The sequence below is a fragment of the Apostichopus japonicus genome, chromosome 16, assembly GCF_037975245.1.
Source record: "Apostichopus japonicus isolate 1M-3 chromosome 16, ASM3797524v1, whole genome shotgun sequence".
Taxonomy (NCBI): Eukaryota; Metazoa; Echinodermata; class Holothuroidea; order Aspidochirotida; family Stichopodidae; genus Apostichopus; species Apostichopus japonicus.
Genome location: NC_092576.1, coordinates 9,492,142 through 9,510,696, shown reverse-complemented (window position 1 = coordinate 9,510,696; position 18,555 = coordinate 9,492,142). Strand labels below are relative to the sequence as shown.

The 18,555-nt window shown below is 37.8% G+C and overlaps 1 protein-coding gene and 1 non-coding gene across 9 annotated transcripts in view; both read left to right on the top strand.

Annotated features, from left to right (window-relative positions):
- The window catches only part of LOC139981980 (rho GTPase-activating protein 35-like), a 74,405-nt gene that overhangs the window by 19,842 nt on the left and 36,008 nt on the right, over positions 1–18,555 (top strand). For 6 of the 8 annotated variants that reach the window (XM_071994447.1, XM_071994439.1, XM_071994442.1 and 3 more), the window contains exons 2-6: positions 10,074–10,964; positions 11,650–12,310; positions 13,140–13,355; positions 14,225–14,518; positions 15,604–15,762. In XM_071994447.1, the coding sequence (XP_071850548.1) occupies positions 10,562–10,964; positions 11,650–12,310; positions 13,140–13,355; positions 14,225–14,518; positions 15,604–15,762 (1,733 nt within the window). In that variant the 5' untranslated portion in view covers positions 10,074–10,561. Of the gene's footprint in view, positions 1–9,769; positions 9,955–10,052; positions 10,965–11,649; positions 12,311–13,139; positions 13,356–14,224; positions 14,519–15,603; positions 15,763–18,555 lie in introns of those variants that run through there. The other 2 variants (XM_071994444.1, XM_071994445.1) reach the window with 2 other exon arrangements.
- Trnay-aua (transfer RNA tyrosine (anticodon AUA)) lies at positions 18,168–18,239 on the top strand. Its single transcript has one exon. It is a non-coding gene; the product is annotated as a tRNA-Tyr (tRNA).

The window sequence follows — 18,555 nt, the reverse complement described above, 5'->3', positions numbered from 1 at the left end:
AAGTTTTGAGACAAGAAACCTTTTCAATGTAAAGTAGAAGGCAAACCTAACCGTAAATACCTTGAACCATAAGATCTAGAGGTCTAAAGTTATTTTTAAATTAAAATAATAATTATTTTTGATTCGTTTGGAGATATTTAGGGGAGGTATCAGGACATTTGACTTCACTTACAAGTGTGTAAAACATACACTGAGAGATTTGTTTAGATAGCACTGCATATTACATTTCTGTCTTCTTTTCCATTGCTATTTCTGAAAGTGTGTCATAATTGGTATCACCTCCATCTATTTATTAAACTAATTCCAAACAGAATCAGATTTAAGCTGTGTTTAGGAAGTTTTTCATAACAATTTATATTTCTTACAGTACTGTATAATTAATGTCACATTGGCCAATGCTTACTTTCAATTACTGTACATCACTACAAAATGCAAACTTGTTCATTTTACGATGGGAGTTTGAAGTACCTTAATTAGCTTTCAATCTACTGCTTAATAGACGTATAGTTTTTGAAATGGATTTTATTTCCTTAGTTTAATAGCATGCAGGTGTTGTATATATACTTTGGTGTATTTAACTATACAAATGTAAATTAGGTTAGTTAATACATATGTATCTGTACATGTACAATGCACTGAGGTTTACTGTGCATTCAATCCAGCAGTGTACATGTACTGTTTGAGGCACACCTTCAATAATGTATTTTTAACTTTGAATTAACTTGCTTTTCAATTGTTTGTCTTTATATGGCCTATTGCATACCAATCTATCTATAGTACTACAGACATGCACACTATACTGTATATACAGACACTAACAGTACATGTACAGTATGCACACATGAATACTGTGTCCAGTCCATTTTTCAAATGAAATCAAAAATCGTTTTGAAAATTCAAAATTTCAAACAAAAATTTCTCAAATAATTGACCAGTTATATGTTCAGATACTATATATCCACAATGGCATCAATGTATTCACAGAAAATTGAAAAAAAAAATTATTAATTTACAACTGGAGCAATTACCGTATGTAAGGCTGAGAAATTCGCTACAAAACAGAACTACACTTTGGAAGCGACTACTGCTGGCCTTATTTCTGGCATATTTGGGAATGGCAATACTGGTATACCCTAAGGCCATTATAGTCCCATAAAATCTTACAAAACCTTTTGTAGCAGTTTCATAATTGACCTTATAGATAGATAATTCAGATGGCTTTTAAATATTAAAGATTATCAGACTGAGGGAGTTTTTAATTTCATTTTGACCCTGAAGAGTCTGCAAAATCCATGCTAATGATTTAGAATACCCCAGGGCTCTGTAGTAATCTCAGATGAAAAAGTCTGATATGAGATAAAATATAAATAGTACTATATTGCACAGAACTGCTTATTTATGTTAAGTTCCGTTTTTGAGGAAAGTCCGGCCATACTGTATGTGGTGTATATTCAAAACTTATAGAATATAAATGGGAGACTATATGACCATTGACCTGGTATTACGAAAGGGTATTTGAGGAGGGGGGGGGGGGGTGATTGGGACTTGTGTGGGAGGGATGGAAGGAGTGGGTTGGAGGATGGGAGCGGGTTAGAGGATGGTTGGGCTCAATAAGAATGCTGAACTGGTATGGTTGTAAGATGCTACAGTTAGTACACTTTAATTTCGATTTAATTTAATTAAGTTTTTTCGCCATTTGATGCGATCAACTCGTATGCCTCTAAAGACAGGCCCTGTGAAGACAATGACGGTAGTGTAGATATTTTGTTTATAAAAATTGCTTATTTTATAGTGAATTTCAACTCTCTTACCAACCACAGAGTACTGCTTTAACCACCAGATATATTGTAATTGCATAGCCTCCCCCATCAACCCATCCCCCCCCCCCCCCCCCCCCCCCCCCGAAAAAAACAACAAATCTCAAACTGTCAGATGGTTAATATGGATCTGTCAGACAAATTGTCAAGCTTGAGTGTAACCAGATTTTCAAGTAAATTATCTCGTCAAGATGCCCTCATCCCAACACTTTGTCAAATTGTCAGTGATGTGATCTTGTTCAGCTATGGCAAGCCAAACATGCTGTAATTAAGTACATTTACTTAAGGTGAGGGGAGATAAAAGCATGCATCCAAAGATAGATTCCAATCTTCCTGCTATGCTGGAATTAAAAGCTACCCCAAAAATAGGTTAACATTGAATCAACCTCATCTTGAGTTAGACACCAGATATTTAGATTGGGGTTATCAGCTACCTATAACAATGTGACATATTTTTCTTTCCATAAGTGTCAGTTTGTCTGCAATTAGTGAGTCCCATTGATTAAGTACCTTTTACTTTAGGTGAGTAGATGAAAGCATCCAAGGATATCTTCTGGTCTTCTTTTGTCATTTGTTCAGCCCTGTTGTGATGTGGAGCTTTGGGAGATGACTCCCAAAAAAGAGAAGTAATTATTTGAAGGTCATAATCCGGACAAGGTGATATTTTCAAGCCTAAAACGTATTGTGCTGGGAACATTAAAGAGAGGTGTATAAAAAGCTGCATGTTGTGTTGGGTTGTAACTCTGTACCGTAATTACAGGGCCCTGGTGCAGGGGGTGGGTGGGTGGGTGGGTAGGTGGGGGAATGATGGCCCTACACAATACAGCAATGGCACTGCAATGCACAGTGATTTTAAGACCATTGGGCTATTGACTCAACTCATGGTCACCCTTCCCTGCCCCTCCAACCTCCATTCTCAGACTTGTGTTTGGATGTATCCCTGATTAAGTGCCCCCCTCTCTGAACCTGTCTCCAATAATCTACATGTGCCTAATGCCTATACTACTCCAGGTGGGGGTACCACATAAAACCTGTCCTTATAAGACCCTTCCATCAAGAAAGACCGGTATAAACTGCGATCAAGTCCGACTCAACGCTTATAGTCCCTGACGGTGCATGTAATGTGCATCTTTGCAGAAATCTCAGAGATACTGTATCTATATATCGTACAATAAGTACAATATTCACAAACCCCCTCCCCCTCCCCAAAACCAGTAAGATTGAGGCATTTTTTGACCAACCCATGTGATGTTCACACATAGTTGGATATCTCTGCAACCAAACTAATTGAGAGATCTTGGTGAAATCTTATTTTCTTGCTTGCTTCCCATTTGGCAAGTAATTAATTATCAACTGAATGTCTGGTCCAATACCAAATAGTTTTGTGTGCAACGGAAGTAACATGACAGGATCCCAACTTAACAAAGCAGATGAATTGCGCTCTGTCTTATAAAGGTATACACAGGATAGCAGTACACTGTACCTGCCAAAACTTATCTAAACGAATCACAGTATTGAAAGAAAAATTTTCATTCTTTATTTGGTTTGCAGTAAATAAATGACAAAGTTCATAATTACACTTAAGTAGTAGTATTGAGAGTTAACTGCGCTTGACTGTACGTATATATTAATAAACCGTAAAAGCCATAGCGAGATTAAATTATAATTACTTTTCCAGCTTTGAAGTCAATGTGAGACTTCCTCTGTACTTCGTATGCAGGATATATATATATAACTTCATTCAGTATATGTACATGTACTGTATCTTGTTTGCTAATTTTATGTAGTAATAAAAATATACTTCATTCATATGTACATATCTTGCTTACTAATTACATGTAATTAATTTGAGGCAGGTTCCTTCTGCGATTTTGGTGTCGTTATTAAATCGATAATATCCTACTGTATGTATATACACAGTCTGTGGGAAACAAAAATAAAACCCCAAAACCCACGTTTACAATGATTATTACGAACAACCCGATCAGTTATTGATGTTGTTGTCACCAACGTTTGCGGCATAGTCTAAGTTCTTAGCATACTTGGGTGTGCGATGGCCGGTTCACACATCACTACGGCTTGTTGTCATTTTGCTGCTGGACAGGTTCTAAATTGTTCAACGGAGGAGTGATGGATTCGGCTCTCATCTCAGCTGTTCCCTTCTTCCCTGTTCATCATCCTCATCCTTCTCATTCTCTTTGCTCTGTTCGGTTTGGATAGAGCTGGTGTTTGGCTGCTGTGTGGACGTTATATCGAAATTAGCGTTTGTGGATGGAGTATGTACCACCCACAAGGTACTTCATAACCATGATGGGTTTCTGTGTGTTGCGAGTCTGTGTGTATATAGGGTCATGCTTTAATTTACTGTAGTAGAGTTAGCTGTACCACAGTTAGAGGGAATAATTTATTTCATATCACTGTCCCAAAATGCCCTGCAAAATGGGTAAATATTGCTATATATACAGTTGCATTGATGTTAGCAGTTTTGTACACACAGGAACCATATTATCTTATAATCTGTTATAGGAACCATATTGTTTCATAATCTGCTATAGTAACCATTATTTTATAATCTGAAAATATTTTTAAAATCTAAAAGTCTTGAGCCTTAAACGCTGCTAGATGGCCAAAAATGTGAACATTGAATTTGTATTCCCTGTGTATGCATGTATGTACAGTACATGCATGGTACTCTTGTGTTTATATTGATTGCTATTGCTCCATACTGTATGTACATAATCATCAAAGTGGAATAATTAGTTTGATATACTTTAGAGAATTTGCTACACATTGACAAAGATTTACTTCACTCTTTGTTAACCTGCCGCCCCCACAACCTTAACACTCTTGTTCGTTCAACGGTGTCTAGAATGAACTGGTAACCATTTTAATACTGTGGACCCTCCTCTTTCACCTGACCCCTACGGTCAATGCACTTCCTTCTCATGTACTGTACTGTGTACAGGTAGGTAAGTTTGGTCTTCTGGGTTATAAATACAAAGAGTCCAAGCTCAGACATTTTGTATCTGTCTGTTGCATAAATGAATTGATGCATTATTCTCACAAAGCTACAGCGTATATATTCACACATACTCAGAAATCTTGCTAAATTATAAATTATAATGTGTACATTGTTTGTAGGATATACTCTCTTAATTAGGTAACTCTTTACAAACACTTAATTAATGGAAAGACATAGTTAATTGCCATATAATTGTGTGATGAAAATTCATTGTATATACAACATGAGAGGAAAGTATTACTTTTAATGAGTTTACATTATTTACAGCCAACATAAATACAATACACATACAGTACTTTAATTGCCTCATGTGTACATATTCTTCACACACATAGTTTAGAATACAGTAGCATGCAGATATATATACTGTAGTTGGCTTTCATATACTACTTCATTGTTACCTTGACATGTGTGTGTAGTGAGGTATTACCTGTTAAGGCTACCACTGGATATTTACAGTAAGCTTTATGTTAAAACTGCTGGTATGTACACTTTTTAACACTGTGTATTTTAATATTGTATGCACTCAAGTCTCATACTGCAAGTAAATTCACTTTTATATACTGTTTATATATTAAAACACAGCTCTGCCCTACATGTACACTCACATGTATGCAGTACAGATAACATATATAATATTAGTATATTGTTAACACAGTTGGTTTTACGATTGATCTCGTTTACTCCATTTTATACACACTTCAATATCGTTTGTGTACATATGATAATTTATTAAGTCATGTTAAAATCTGCATTTATATTAGTATAATTGATGATATACTGTACATTGTCAATAATATGCCATACTGTATGTATCATCATGTATGATAATTGCTCGGACTGGTATTCTTCTTAAATTGTATATCTGTAATATAGTACTGTACTGTATACTGATTGGTACTGTACTGATATATGGTACTGTACTATACTACAGTACATGTACTGTACTTATCAACCATATGTATGTGCAAGATACAATACTGTATGTTTAGTTTAGTAATTAGAGTGAGTCCTTATACTGTATGTACTGTACTTATATCCTAGCTAATGGTACTGTATAGCGTCATAGTTGCCTGATTTGAACAAATATGCTTCATTATTTATTATGATTGTACTTCATTATAATTGTACTGGTACTACAGGGACATATTGAATAGTCATAAAGTATTTATATTAAAACTAGTGCAAAGCTACTGTACTTTATGTCTATCCTTCAGCATGTACAGATCGTAGGACTCAGACGCAATACGGAATTTGACTTTTACTCATATTTGTACTGCACATGGTACTAATACTGGACAGTGAACATGGTACGTTGTGTACCACAACTCAAATTTAAAGGGATTACATACATATAGCATATATATTGACACACCTCCTCTATTTACTTTGCTCTGGCCACTTCACCTGTCTCCGACTTAACAACATTATATGCACTATCCTATCTGCCTAAACTAAATGATGGGAAAGTGTTAGCACGGTATGTTCCTACACCCCACTTTTAGGGGCACCGCCCACTTCTAGGGGCACCGCCCACTTCTAGGGGCACCGCCCACTTCTAGGACACCATCCACTTCTAAGACACAGCCCACTTCTGGGGACTGCCCACTTCTAGGACACTGCCCACTTCTAGGACACAGCCCACTTCTAGGGAACTGCCCACTTCTAGGGGCACCGCCCACTTCTAGGACACCACCCACTTCTAGGGGACTGCCCACTTCTAGGACACAGTCCACTTCTAGGGGACTGCCCACTTCTAGGACACCGTCCATTTCTAGGGGACTGCCCACTTCTAGGACATCGCCCACTTCTAGGACACTGCCCACTTATAGGGGCACCGCCCATTTATAGGGGCACCGCCTAATTATACTCCATGTGCTGCACATATATACTACAGTACAAATATGCAACAATGTTCAAACATATCCTTTCTTTCCATGTAGTTAACATTTGACAATGTCAACTAAAGGTTTGCTGAATTCCCCAGTAACATCTTCTTTGTCTCACACTTTGTAAGTACTACTGTCAAAAGAATTTGGGATGTGATCTTGCAATATTTGACTCTCATTAGAGTGAAGATTGTCAAAATGCTTTCATGTCATTATTGAGGCATGCCAGACACAAGTGCAGGGGTCAGTTCTTTTAGTCTGGCTAGCAGAATTTGTTATTACTTAAAGGGACAGTACGTGACTAGAGGACATACAGTACATGTATACGTATAAGTAGCATTATCTGGAGGACACTGTAGCACTTGATATATAGGAGGGTAATACAATAGTAAGAGGATAAGTTTATAATGAAGATACTGCATTAACACGGGACAGTAGTGACTAAAGGACACGTATACTGTAAGTGACTAGAGGACATATACCTATACTGCATTGTCTGGAGGACACTGTAGCAGTTGATATATAGGACAGTAACACAATAGTAAGAGGATGGTAATAATAAAAATAATAAGATAGTACTTATATAGTGCGTTCATTAGCAACGCTGCTTGAAACGCTTTAAAGGAATTGAAACAATTAATATACAGGAAACATTTAAAATACAGGAAACATTCAAAAGCAAATAGTAGAAAAATATCGCCTAAAAGGTATACACCATAAAACCTATAATAGGATAGAAAAATACATTAAAGCTATGGTGATACAAAAGTACTGTACAGTTCAAACATCAAAGGCAATTCTAAAATAATATGTTTCAAACTTGTTTTAAAACTGGCAAGGCTTGCGCAGGTACAAGTTTATAATGAAGCTACTATGTACATCTTGCATTAACATGAGGCAGTAGTAACTGGAGGACAGTACAGGAAGTTGTATGAGAGGGGAAACCATTCCACAACCCTAAAATGGCTGTGGAATATTGTGAGGAGTGTGTCCCCCCCCCTCCCCCAGGCTACTGTACCTCTCAGACTTGAGATATTATACTTTCTGTAGAAATTATTCTAATTTTAATTCTTTTATTGAAAAGACATACATACTACTGGCTTCTGTATGCTTACAATATTATCAAAATTTCCTAATTCTTGTCACAAGTGTTATTATTTATTTATGAGCACCAAGAGGTAAATTAACTTTTACAATCTTTGTTTGTACATTTATTCATTCCAGAAATGATCCAGCTAGTATACATGTACTACAATTATTCCGTTGTAACCTTAGCAACTGGAGGCGGTTGCAGTCTTTAACGATTTTCTAGTTATGTATGATTTAATATTCGCAGAGCAGTTTAGCAGAGCTCTGTACTTGAATATAAATCAGTGTGCGTACTGCTATACTGTATGAAGCCATATCAAGGAAGATTAATTTTGGCTGATCAGTTTTAGATGTCTGAGAGACTCGATTGTAATATAAGTTTACATATAGTATGTTTGATGTTTACATACTATAGATGCATCCGTTTTACTGGTAACGTAATCTGCACTGTTCACATGAATAAATCAAATACAGGTTTAATATATATCTTGGTTTATGTGCATTTCATAACCAGTTTGACTTAAAGGAATTTTCTGGGGGAAGATTTTGATACATTTCCCTGTAGTTCTTATTTTTCTCTAACCATGTAAAATATGTCCCCATTAGACGTTTTCTTGTATAAATCTGGTTTTTCAAATTCACCATTTTCTCACCAAAAGTACCGTTTGTTCGAACGCATCAACTTGGTGATTGACGTAGCGCCCGCAAATAGGCAAAACAGGCGACTTGAAGTTAGCACTCCCATTTCCGCAGCAAATACACTCTCACATGTACACGCATAGGTGATAGCCAATTATATATTACGTAGATATCGTGAGCGTATATCCTACCATGCCCAGTTGGTATACTTGTATAGTGTTGCACATACTACACTCTCACACTCAAACCACAGTTCATAAACTGTTCTTCGAAATCGCTGAAATAAAATTTACGGATCAAATTTACAGTAAAAGGAAACTTGAAAAGTATTCCGAACACCGAAAGATGAAACTTGGCGGAATCGATGTCAGAGCAGAATGTAGTACCGAGAAGCTTAGGTTTGCAGAACTGTCGGATTGTAAATGTGAGAGTAGTCTACATGCGAACATTCATTGCGTTGGAGCTGGATAGCGCGATGTATAAAGAACAACGAAGAGTCGGCTGTTAAAACTAATCTTGTGTTACACAAAGACCATGAAACCACCGATCTACTACATATATGGCGGCTTAAGGAGTTTTAGAAAACATATCTAATTTATAAGAAATTTCACCAAAAATTAAGGAAGAAATTAATATGTATACAAACGCGGTATTTTCGCAGTATATCGATATCTCTTTAACTTCATTTAATGTCAGTATATCCATACTCCTTTCATTTGATATAATGGCAGTATATCCCATACCCCTTTAACTTCATTAAATGGCAGTATATCCACATCCCTTTAACTTCATTTAATGACAGCATACATATCCATACTCCTTTAATTTGATAATGGTAGTATATCCCATATCCAATTAACTTCATATAATGGCAGTATATCCCATATCCCTATAACTTCATTTAATGACAGCATACATATCCATACTCCTTTAATTTGATATCACTGCAGCTCTATACATTTGATACCCCTTTAAAACATTTAGTTGGTACATGGAAGGGTAGATAATTTATGACACTGTTAATACAGGACAGCTGGCTGCCATCCTTAATAAGAAACTACTGTATATGAAGTCTGCTACCCGAAAGAGAAAGAGATGTGAGCAAAGTGCTTCGTATGATGGGGGAAGTTTGGGAAACTGCAAGGCTGATTGATTGGGCTGCTCATATGTCTAATAGGGATGAAAATTCCCAAGACTAAACTATGTTAGAAAGTTGAATCCGATTCTTTCTACAGTATGTTGGAGTAAATGCAGCCGGAGCACTACCAAGATGCTAGGAAAGTGAATTTGAACATTGGAGCAAAACAAACTTTGACAGGTGACAAGTTACGATGGGAGATAATGGAACCGCGGAAAAATAAATGTGTTTACCTCATTTAAGTTTGTTCCACAAACTATTTTTGAGCGCTGAACTGAGTCTGGAATTTACGAGTTGCACTCGCTTAAAGTTGGAAAAGCCCAGGACCACAGTACAGTACACTTTTGGTATTAATTTGAGGTATATTTCAAATCAATTTTACTAGTTTCCTTTTTTTTTACAGTCATGAAAGCTTCTGGTATTTTGAGTTATATTTTCAAATCAATTTTCCATTTTTTCCTTGTCTTTTAATTTTACAGATTTGTAGGATCGGTTGAAAGTTTTATGCCCATTTCTGGCGATGGAAGTGTGAGAGGTTTTTGACAGATGTTACATAGAAGAGCACATTATTGCCCACTGCCGCCTCCGTTGCCGAGGGGAACACATGGTACACTGTGAGAAGGCAAACAAGATTTGTGGGTTTGGAACTGAGGAACAGCGATTGGATGCTCATCTCTCATGATTTTAAGTTACTGCCTAAAGTGAAAGGTTTTTGTATTCTGCATCTGTGACATAATTCATTTAGTAAAAAAGTGAGACCAAGACACAACCAGTATTTTCGGAAAAATTAGAACGATAAAGAAAAAAAAAAAAAAAACCCTAAAAAAGGACGAAGTGGGCTTAAGTCAAAAACCCTATCTTGACCTGAACTCTCTTCGTGATGGGGTATGTGGTGAAGTATTGCTGCTCCAAAAATGGTCGTGTAAGATAGTATAATAAAACATCTATAAAAGACAAGTCACTAAAAATGGCTAACAACAAGGCAGAGCGTATATTTCGGGTGGTGGTGGTTGGAATGTCGGGAACCACGGAAACACGAGGAGACTTTGGCGTTGGGAAATCCTGCCTGTGTAATCGTTTTGTGAACCCTCATGAAGACGAGTACTACCCACAGCATATTTCCATGATCAGCCAGTGCGATTTCAGCGGCAGGATCATTAATAACGACCACTTTCTCTACTGGGGAGAGTTGGTCAAGCGGTTCGACGGAATGAACTTCCATTTCAGAATCGTCGAACAGACTGAATTTATAGATGATACGTCCTTCTCAGTCCTGAAGGGTTCGGTCTCCAAGAACTATATCAAGAGATGTGCGGACACGAAACTGTCCTCGGCAGAGAAGGTAGCGTACGTATGTCCGGACCAGTTGGGTGAGTAAATGAAAATTCAACATTTTTAATTTTTAATTCAAATTTGGAATCTTTTCAATTTAGAAAGTCATTTCAGATGGGAAAACCGTAGATTGCTCTTGGATTCATAAATAACCCATCTTACTATGACCCAGCCGGGTGTCGAACCCGGAACCTCCCACTTGCTAAGCCTCATTGCTTCAAATGCCACCACCTTTATCCACTTGGCCAAAGCAACGGATTATTTGTTTTAATGTACCTTGGTTTAGTTATACTAAATCTATTATGACCAAAATCTTGTTTTAATCTCATAAAAAAGAGCGTTATAAATATATACCAAATACAATTGGACTACATTGAGTTATTTGCTAAAGATTGTCAGTAGTTATTTTGGAGCCCTTAAAAAGACTATTTATATTTTGCTTAATTCTAAGGATATGACCTCAGTTTGCTAAGTGTGGTAGTCCAGCCAATTTGATTTATGAAAGGAACTGATGTTTTCAATGTTTACAGTAAGAACACAATGGACAATCAAGTCCACTTCCCATTGGCTCATTGACGGCATGTCTATGATTACGTTGCATGTTTATGAATAGTTAATGAATTCAAATTAAAAGTAAATTTTTCATGTAGTCATTATGTATATATATCTACAGGTGATGAGGGTAAATTTATTCATGTATTCGGTATGTATATATATCTACAGGTGATGAGGGGAGCTTTCCTCAAGACGCTCTCCCCGGCGGTAAATTTCAAGTGGACGGCTATTTACTGGTGTTTGACGTAAGCAATGTGAAGGGTCGAAACGTGAATAAGCAGATGGAGTTTGTACAGAAGTTGCATTCCTCGATAAGCAAGACGAAGAAGCCGATCGTCATCGTCGCCACCAAGTTCGACGCCGTGGAGGAGACGAGTCTGAGCAGCCTGCGACAGTTTGCCAGAGAAAAGAAACTCTCCATAGTGGAATGTTCCTCTCAGCTCAACATAAACGTGAACTTACCGTTTTGCACTCTGGCCGCGATGATCGACAAGAACCGCAGCAAGCCCCGAGAGATGTCGTACCAGGAGGCGTTCAGGAGACGAGAGGAGAGGGTGGCGGCCGCCAAAAAGAAGTACACGAATCTCCTCGAGTCCAGGGTGACCGACTACCGCAGCATCTGGTCGAACACGAAGGCAGAGCTGGAGAAGTTGGAAGACTACCTGGGGCACGTGGTGATCGCCGGAACGAAGTCAGCGAAGAAGCTATTCAGAAACCACACCAAGAGACTCAAGGAGGACCACCAACAGCATAAACAAAACATGTATTTAGCAAACATGCCTAGTATGCTCATGGAGATCTATCCTGATTTAGAAGCAATCAACGGAAGGTACGTGGACAATTTTAGTCATCCGTCTAGACATATTTAATTTCATTGGTCAGTTTCTAAAAGAATGTTCAAATTTCATGGACATTTCTTTTTTTGTCGGGAGAAGCTACCCCCAGTTTATGACAGTATGTGCCAAATTCCTGTAAACACATGCAATGTTTGTCTGTATACTGTATAGCCTTGGAACACAGGCTGAAATTCTGTCATAAAATGTTTGATATATTTTCAGAGGTTTTACTTTTTCAACTGCAACGGAGGCCCCTGACTTATGATTTCCACATTGGGAGTTTTGATCAGAAACTGTTTGTCAGAGCAGTTTCTTACGTTGCACTGATTTATACTTTTGAAAGTAGCCGACGGGCTACATGTGAACCAATTTTGAAAAGGGTGGGAGGAGGGGGGGTGGGGGGCAGGGAGTAGGGTAGGATTGAAGGCTTACTATATGATGAACTTTTACCTAGTGACCAGTTTGATATTGCTGATCTGTTTCTGAAAATTATTCTGAGAGCTTTTATAGATGTACAGTACATATCTAAATATGCAGAAAAATATCAGAAAACAGTTTAGGTTATGTGTGTATTTGTGTGTGTTTACATTGATCACTCTTATCTTTCCTGTCTCCACTCAACTTACGCACTTCAATTTACCTCTGGTCTTATGTGAATAATTAGTGGAACGAAGGGAAGCAGCTCAAGTATTCATCATCTCATAAATACCCAAACCTGTAAATTTTGCATTTTTTTCGTTGGGGGGGGGAGGGGGGAGGGGGCATTCAACACTACAGAATGATGTAAATGTTCACGTTCACATTCCCTGTTTCACCTTCCAGGTACTGGCCCGCCTGTCGGGATGCTTTAGAAAGTAGCCCCCATTTTGATAAATGGTTCATCAAACTGGACCAGCCCTGGGAGGACAGCGAGTACATCGATACAGATGAACTACGAATTCCGTTCCAGTTGATGACGGAGCCGGGGCTAACCGCGAGGGTGGAGATTTACTTTCAGGATCATGTGCATAGCCTTCAAGAAGCCAAGAGGAAAGAAAGGTCAGTTTGAAACATAAAGTCCTCTCTCCGTTTGTCTATCTGTCTGTCTGTCTGTCTGTGTTTGTGTGTGTGCATTTATGTTATGATTTATTCTTTAAGTGCGACATAATTACATCAATCATGTGATTAGAAGATTATGGCCCATTTGTCTTAAGACAATTAGGCTCACTTTATGTCTTTATTTGTTCTTTAAAAGTGAACAGGAGTGGGATGGGTTATAGGATTTTCTTCTAAAGTGGCGACTTGGGACTAAAAAGTCTTCTAACGATTACTGAATCGTTATGTTTTAGCACTGTGCCCCCTCCCCCCCCCACTATTCCCACGTCCTGGAGTTGGCCCACTGTCTCCGCCTTCCAAATCTACCATTCAGCAAGTTGATGTACATCATCTTCACAGAATTGTCAATCTGGGAATGTCCCAGTTGGTGGCTCATTACTCATATAATGGCCCAAACCAGTAAGTTTTAGGGATATTCCTAGATCCATTCCTCTGTCTGCCAGTGCGTGCATTAAGTGACTTTGTCTACTTCTATTTCATTGCAAAAGTTACGTAGCCTTGAAATTGAAAAGTTAAAGAAAAATCCATTGTTAAAAGAAAAAATGACACATTTAATGTTGTGAGTTTTTTGTGCCGTGAGGGAGGAGTGGGTGGTGGAGAGGGGGGTGGGGGGTTTGGATGGGTGTGGGAAGTGATGGGGACTCCTTAAATCAGGACTTGAAACAGGAAACTGTGTGATGTATTCCAAACATTGCATCCATTACCCTACAAGTATGAATATATTCAGGATGTAATTAGCAGACTTTCCATTTAAATTGTGAACCAAGTAATCTTTCAGTTTTGATTTTTTTTTGGATCATTTTCTCCTTTAGATACAAATCTGACTTCAGAACAATGCTGGGTAACCTCCGGTCCATCATCCTACCAGGGAGCAACTTCCACGAGATGAGGCTCAACCTCGAGAACCTGGAATGTTATCAAAACCTAGATGAGCCAGAGAGGATGGCTGTCTTCATCGCCCATCAGAACGAAATCTTTCAACAAGCCAGGGAAGACCTCTTGGAGTTGCTTCTCGAGAAGTCAGATTTATTCATTAAACTTGACAAGAGTGGGAAAGTACTTGAACAAGTCAACTCCCTCCAAGATGAATTATCCTCCGATCCAAGGTGAGACTGGTAGCATGTTTATCACAATTGTTGCTGGGAGAGTAGACTTGAAGCAAGTCTATAGTAATAAACTGTGTACTTTTCATAGGAGAGATTTAGTCATTGAACCTAATAACAGGGTAAAGTACTTGAACAAGTCAACTACTTCCAAGATGAACTAGCCACCGATCCAAGGTGAGACTGGTAGCATGTTTAACATCATTGTTGCTGGGAGAGTAGACTTGAAGCAAGTCTAAAGTAGTCAACTGTGTACTTTTCAGACTTGTTTATCAGAAAGCAGTATTACTGCTGGTAGAACAAACTTGAAGCAAGGCTATTCAGCAAATCAACTCCCTCCAGGATGGACTAGTCACAGATACGAGTTAAGACTTGTAGCAAGTCTAGTAAGAAAGTTAGTATGTAAGAATCATTGATCAATTAGGCTTAATGGTGCCTAAATAGTAAAGAGAGGTTCTACACATCGGAAATAATTCATTAAACTTACACTGGGGAGGAGTGGTGGGGGGGGGGAGATTAGAATTGCCACAAAATTTAGCCAAATATGCAAAGATGAGACTTGAAGCAAGTCTATTAGGAAAGTTCATGTAGTAGAAGCACTAGGTTAGACTTATTGCAATTCTTAAATAGCATTGCAGAGATTCTAGATGGTAGAAGCATTCATTGAACTAAACTTGGCTGGGAATGGGGATGGTGGGGAGGGTGTCCAGTCAAGAGTAGACTTGTAACAAGTCTAAAACTGTATCCATAGATTCTACAAGACAGAATTACCCACAAGAGTTGACTCTGATGGATTGATATGAATAGGGGGGGGGGGAGGCGGGAGGGGGAATTATTGATGTAGATCTTCAGGTAGGTTAGACTTGTAGCAACCTAAAAAATGGCAACAAAATATGTAAGAGAATTTCCTAAGTGCTTTATTGTGCCATTAATATGCTGAACCAATAACATTGTTTGAGCCTATTAAGTGTATTTACATGGGGGGGGCATGGGGGGGTTGGGTAAGATACGCATTAAGTTGCGAACGTTAACCAATTCGTCATTGTTACATATCTCTGATTTGTGTGATTTTTCATTTCTCCTCGTAGATTCATGAGGTTGTGTAAGTTCCCATCCGAGAGGTACGTGATGATCATCAAGCAGTTTGCCTTCATGCACAACCTGGTCACGAACAGCTGCTACATGCACAAGCAGGAACAATGCGTGGAGGCTCAAATCAGAGAACATGCTGCAGTGAAACTTCAGAGGTATGTCCCATCCTCCCTACTCTCCCATTTTATGTCATCTGTTGTCATCATCAAAAGTGATTTAGGAGTGACCTTCAGCTGAGAGTGTTTTCAGTGTAAGAAACCACTCGATTAAAGCTGCATACCGAGGTTGAAACTGCCACAGTCTTGTTACACTGGATGTGACCATTGAGCAAAAGATCGTACGATACCTTGAATTTGGTCTACGGAATATTACTCCAAATTAAGATTGCAAGAAACCAAAATAATAACGACTCTTCAGACGAAGGTAAGCGAGGAAGTACTAATTTGACTCATTGGTTAACATTTCCTTACTGAAACAATTTTGATTGTTAAACACATTTGTAAAAAGTTGGAAACTTTTGTATCATTTTCTTTTTGAAAATTTCCAACTTTTGTATCATTTCAAAAAAAAGAAAAGGAAAAGAAAATGAAAAATCCTGACTAGTCAAGCTCATGGCCTACCTTTGTGGATAATTTTGAAATTTCCTGAAGGATAGGGTAAGATAAATACAACAAAAAAAATGATCATAATGAAAAAAAAATTAAAAAAAAAACTTTTAAAAAAGTTTCTGTTGTTGCACGGAAACTTCGCAGGAGGAAGAAATACAAAAAGATAATGATAGGGCTAAAAAAACAAATAAATATTTTCAAATGGAGTCGTCTAGATAACCAGGAAATAAACTCGCTGTCACTTTTCGTATGAGGAAACTGTTTTAGCTGACCAGTAGAAGTGAATGATTATCAATTGTAAGACTGTGACGGAGAGAGATCATATAGTTACAACGCACAATATTTGGATTTTCTCTCTTTCATCGGTATCTGGCACTTGACTTTCTTGTCTATGTCTGCTTTTGGCTAATTTATTCTCAAGCGTAAACAGCACAATTTCATATCAAGGGAAAGTGATGGGGGAGAGTCGGGGTTAGGTGGCTGGCATCGGGGGGAGGGGGGGGGGGTGGGCGCAGAGGTGGGTAACACAGACTTTGGAAGTAAGACAACTAGGTTAAATGGCATAGAACTTAGAATGTCAAATGAACCACTTCAGTCCATGAGCTTGTTCCATGACTGAGATGTGGAAAACAAATAAGTAAGATTGTTATAACTAGCTGGATAAGTACTATAATTCCCATTGACCTCACAAAGGCCAAAACAGCAGCTGAGAGCAGCTGCAGAAGATGATATGGAACTGAAAATGAGTTGAGAGATTTTCGTGGACAGTTTGAACATAACCTGTACAACACTCTGAATTTTAGTCCCACACCTGACAAGCTAATACTATCTTTGGTACATGGTTATGTTTTTGTATTGATGTGTAATTTCCCCTTTGACCAATCATATCCATTTTGCTTGGAATATCTCAGAAGTGAAACTAGCTGATGTGAAACAAAGACTGATGTCATTTTCTACCCCCCTTTTCTGGTTTCTTGTTTTCTTTTAAGTCTAACATGTTTGGCACGGTTGGTTCTCTTTCGGAATCGTTACGATTCCTGTTTCAATTTCCATTTGAATACGATACAGTGGGCACCGTGTCACCGATGACTACCATACTTTAAAAACGGAGAACAAACAAAGAAAAAAACACAATGGACTCTTTCACTTTTATTATATAACTTAAAGCAGTTTATTGCATTACGAGAGATTTACCACATCATTACAAATTGTATCGTAACTGGTCAAAGAAAGACACCCTACAAAAATTTCCCACCTTTTGAAAAATATTTATGGTTGTACCGAGTTAATTCATTAAAAATTTGGTATTGATTTTTCCCAAATTTGTAGCCCGGACACTAATTCATGGCAGTATCAAATCACAGTCAAAATGGAAATAATTTGAAAAACTTACAGAATTTACGACTTGTTATGTTCATAATTCGAAATCATAGTTGAACTAGTTATTAAAGGTAATTACCTGATACCCTCTTATTGGAGTGCTGTGTCCAATAATCTTGAGAAATTTATCAAAGTCAATTGGAAAAGCTGCTTTAAATTTATTTGTAAGTGTGGGTAAAAGGTTACCCTATCTGAAATGCTCCTTGTCTGAACAAAGGTCTGGTGAACTTTGTGAACTGTAAACATGATCACTTTAAGAAAACATGTCATATCATCACTTCAGAGGTTTGTAAATTGAATATATAAATATACAATTTCAATTATATATATATTCATTTACCTTTGTTTATATCCATTTCATTTTACCAGAGTCTGTTCAAAGTATCTCTTTCGAGATCCAGCTTTAGGAATGAATTCCAATGATTTTGAGTTGGTTAGCATCATGTTTGATCTCTAGAGTAAGGCAAAATATGTCACCAAAACAGAACTAGCATTGTTCAATACAGGTGACAAATGCTTACAGTGGCATTACAACCTTCCCTACCGGTTTCGAACCTCTGGACATACAATCAGCGTCCATAGCCTAGTGGTTAGGGTGTCCGCATATAAAGCGGGAGGCCCGGGTTCAAATCCCGGTGGAGGCTGGAAGTTTTTTCACTGTTCTTAATTTTCCAACTCACTACGATTTCAATTATATATATATGTATATATGTAGAAATATATATGTATGTATATAACAAACAATCATCAAAGTCTACCAGAAAATTATTACAGTTTATAAAATTCTTATCATCACAATCTGTCTCATAATTAACAATCATCACCATTACAGCCTGAATAATCATGAGTTTCCAAACAATCATGACAGCCTACAAAGCCATCATCACCTTCCTAGTACTGAACAATCATCACCGTCCACCATTTGCCTAAATCCTGCATAATATGAAGAAGTGAACCAAA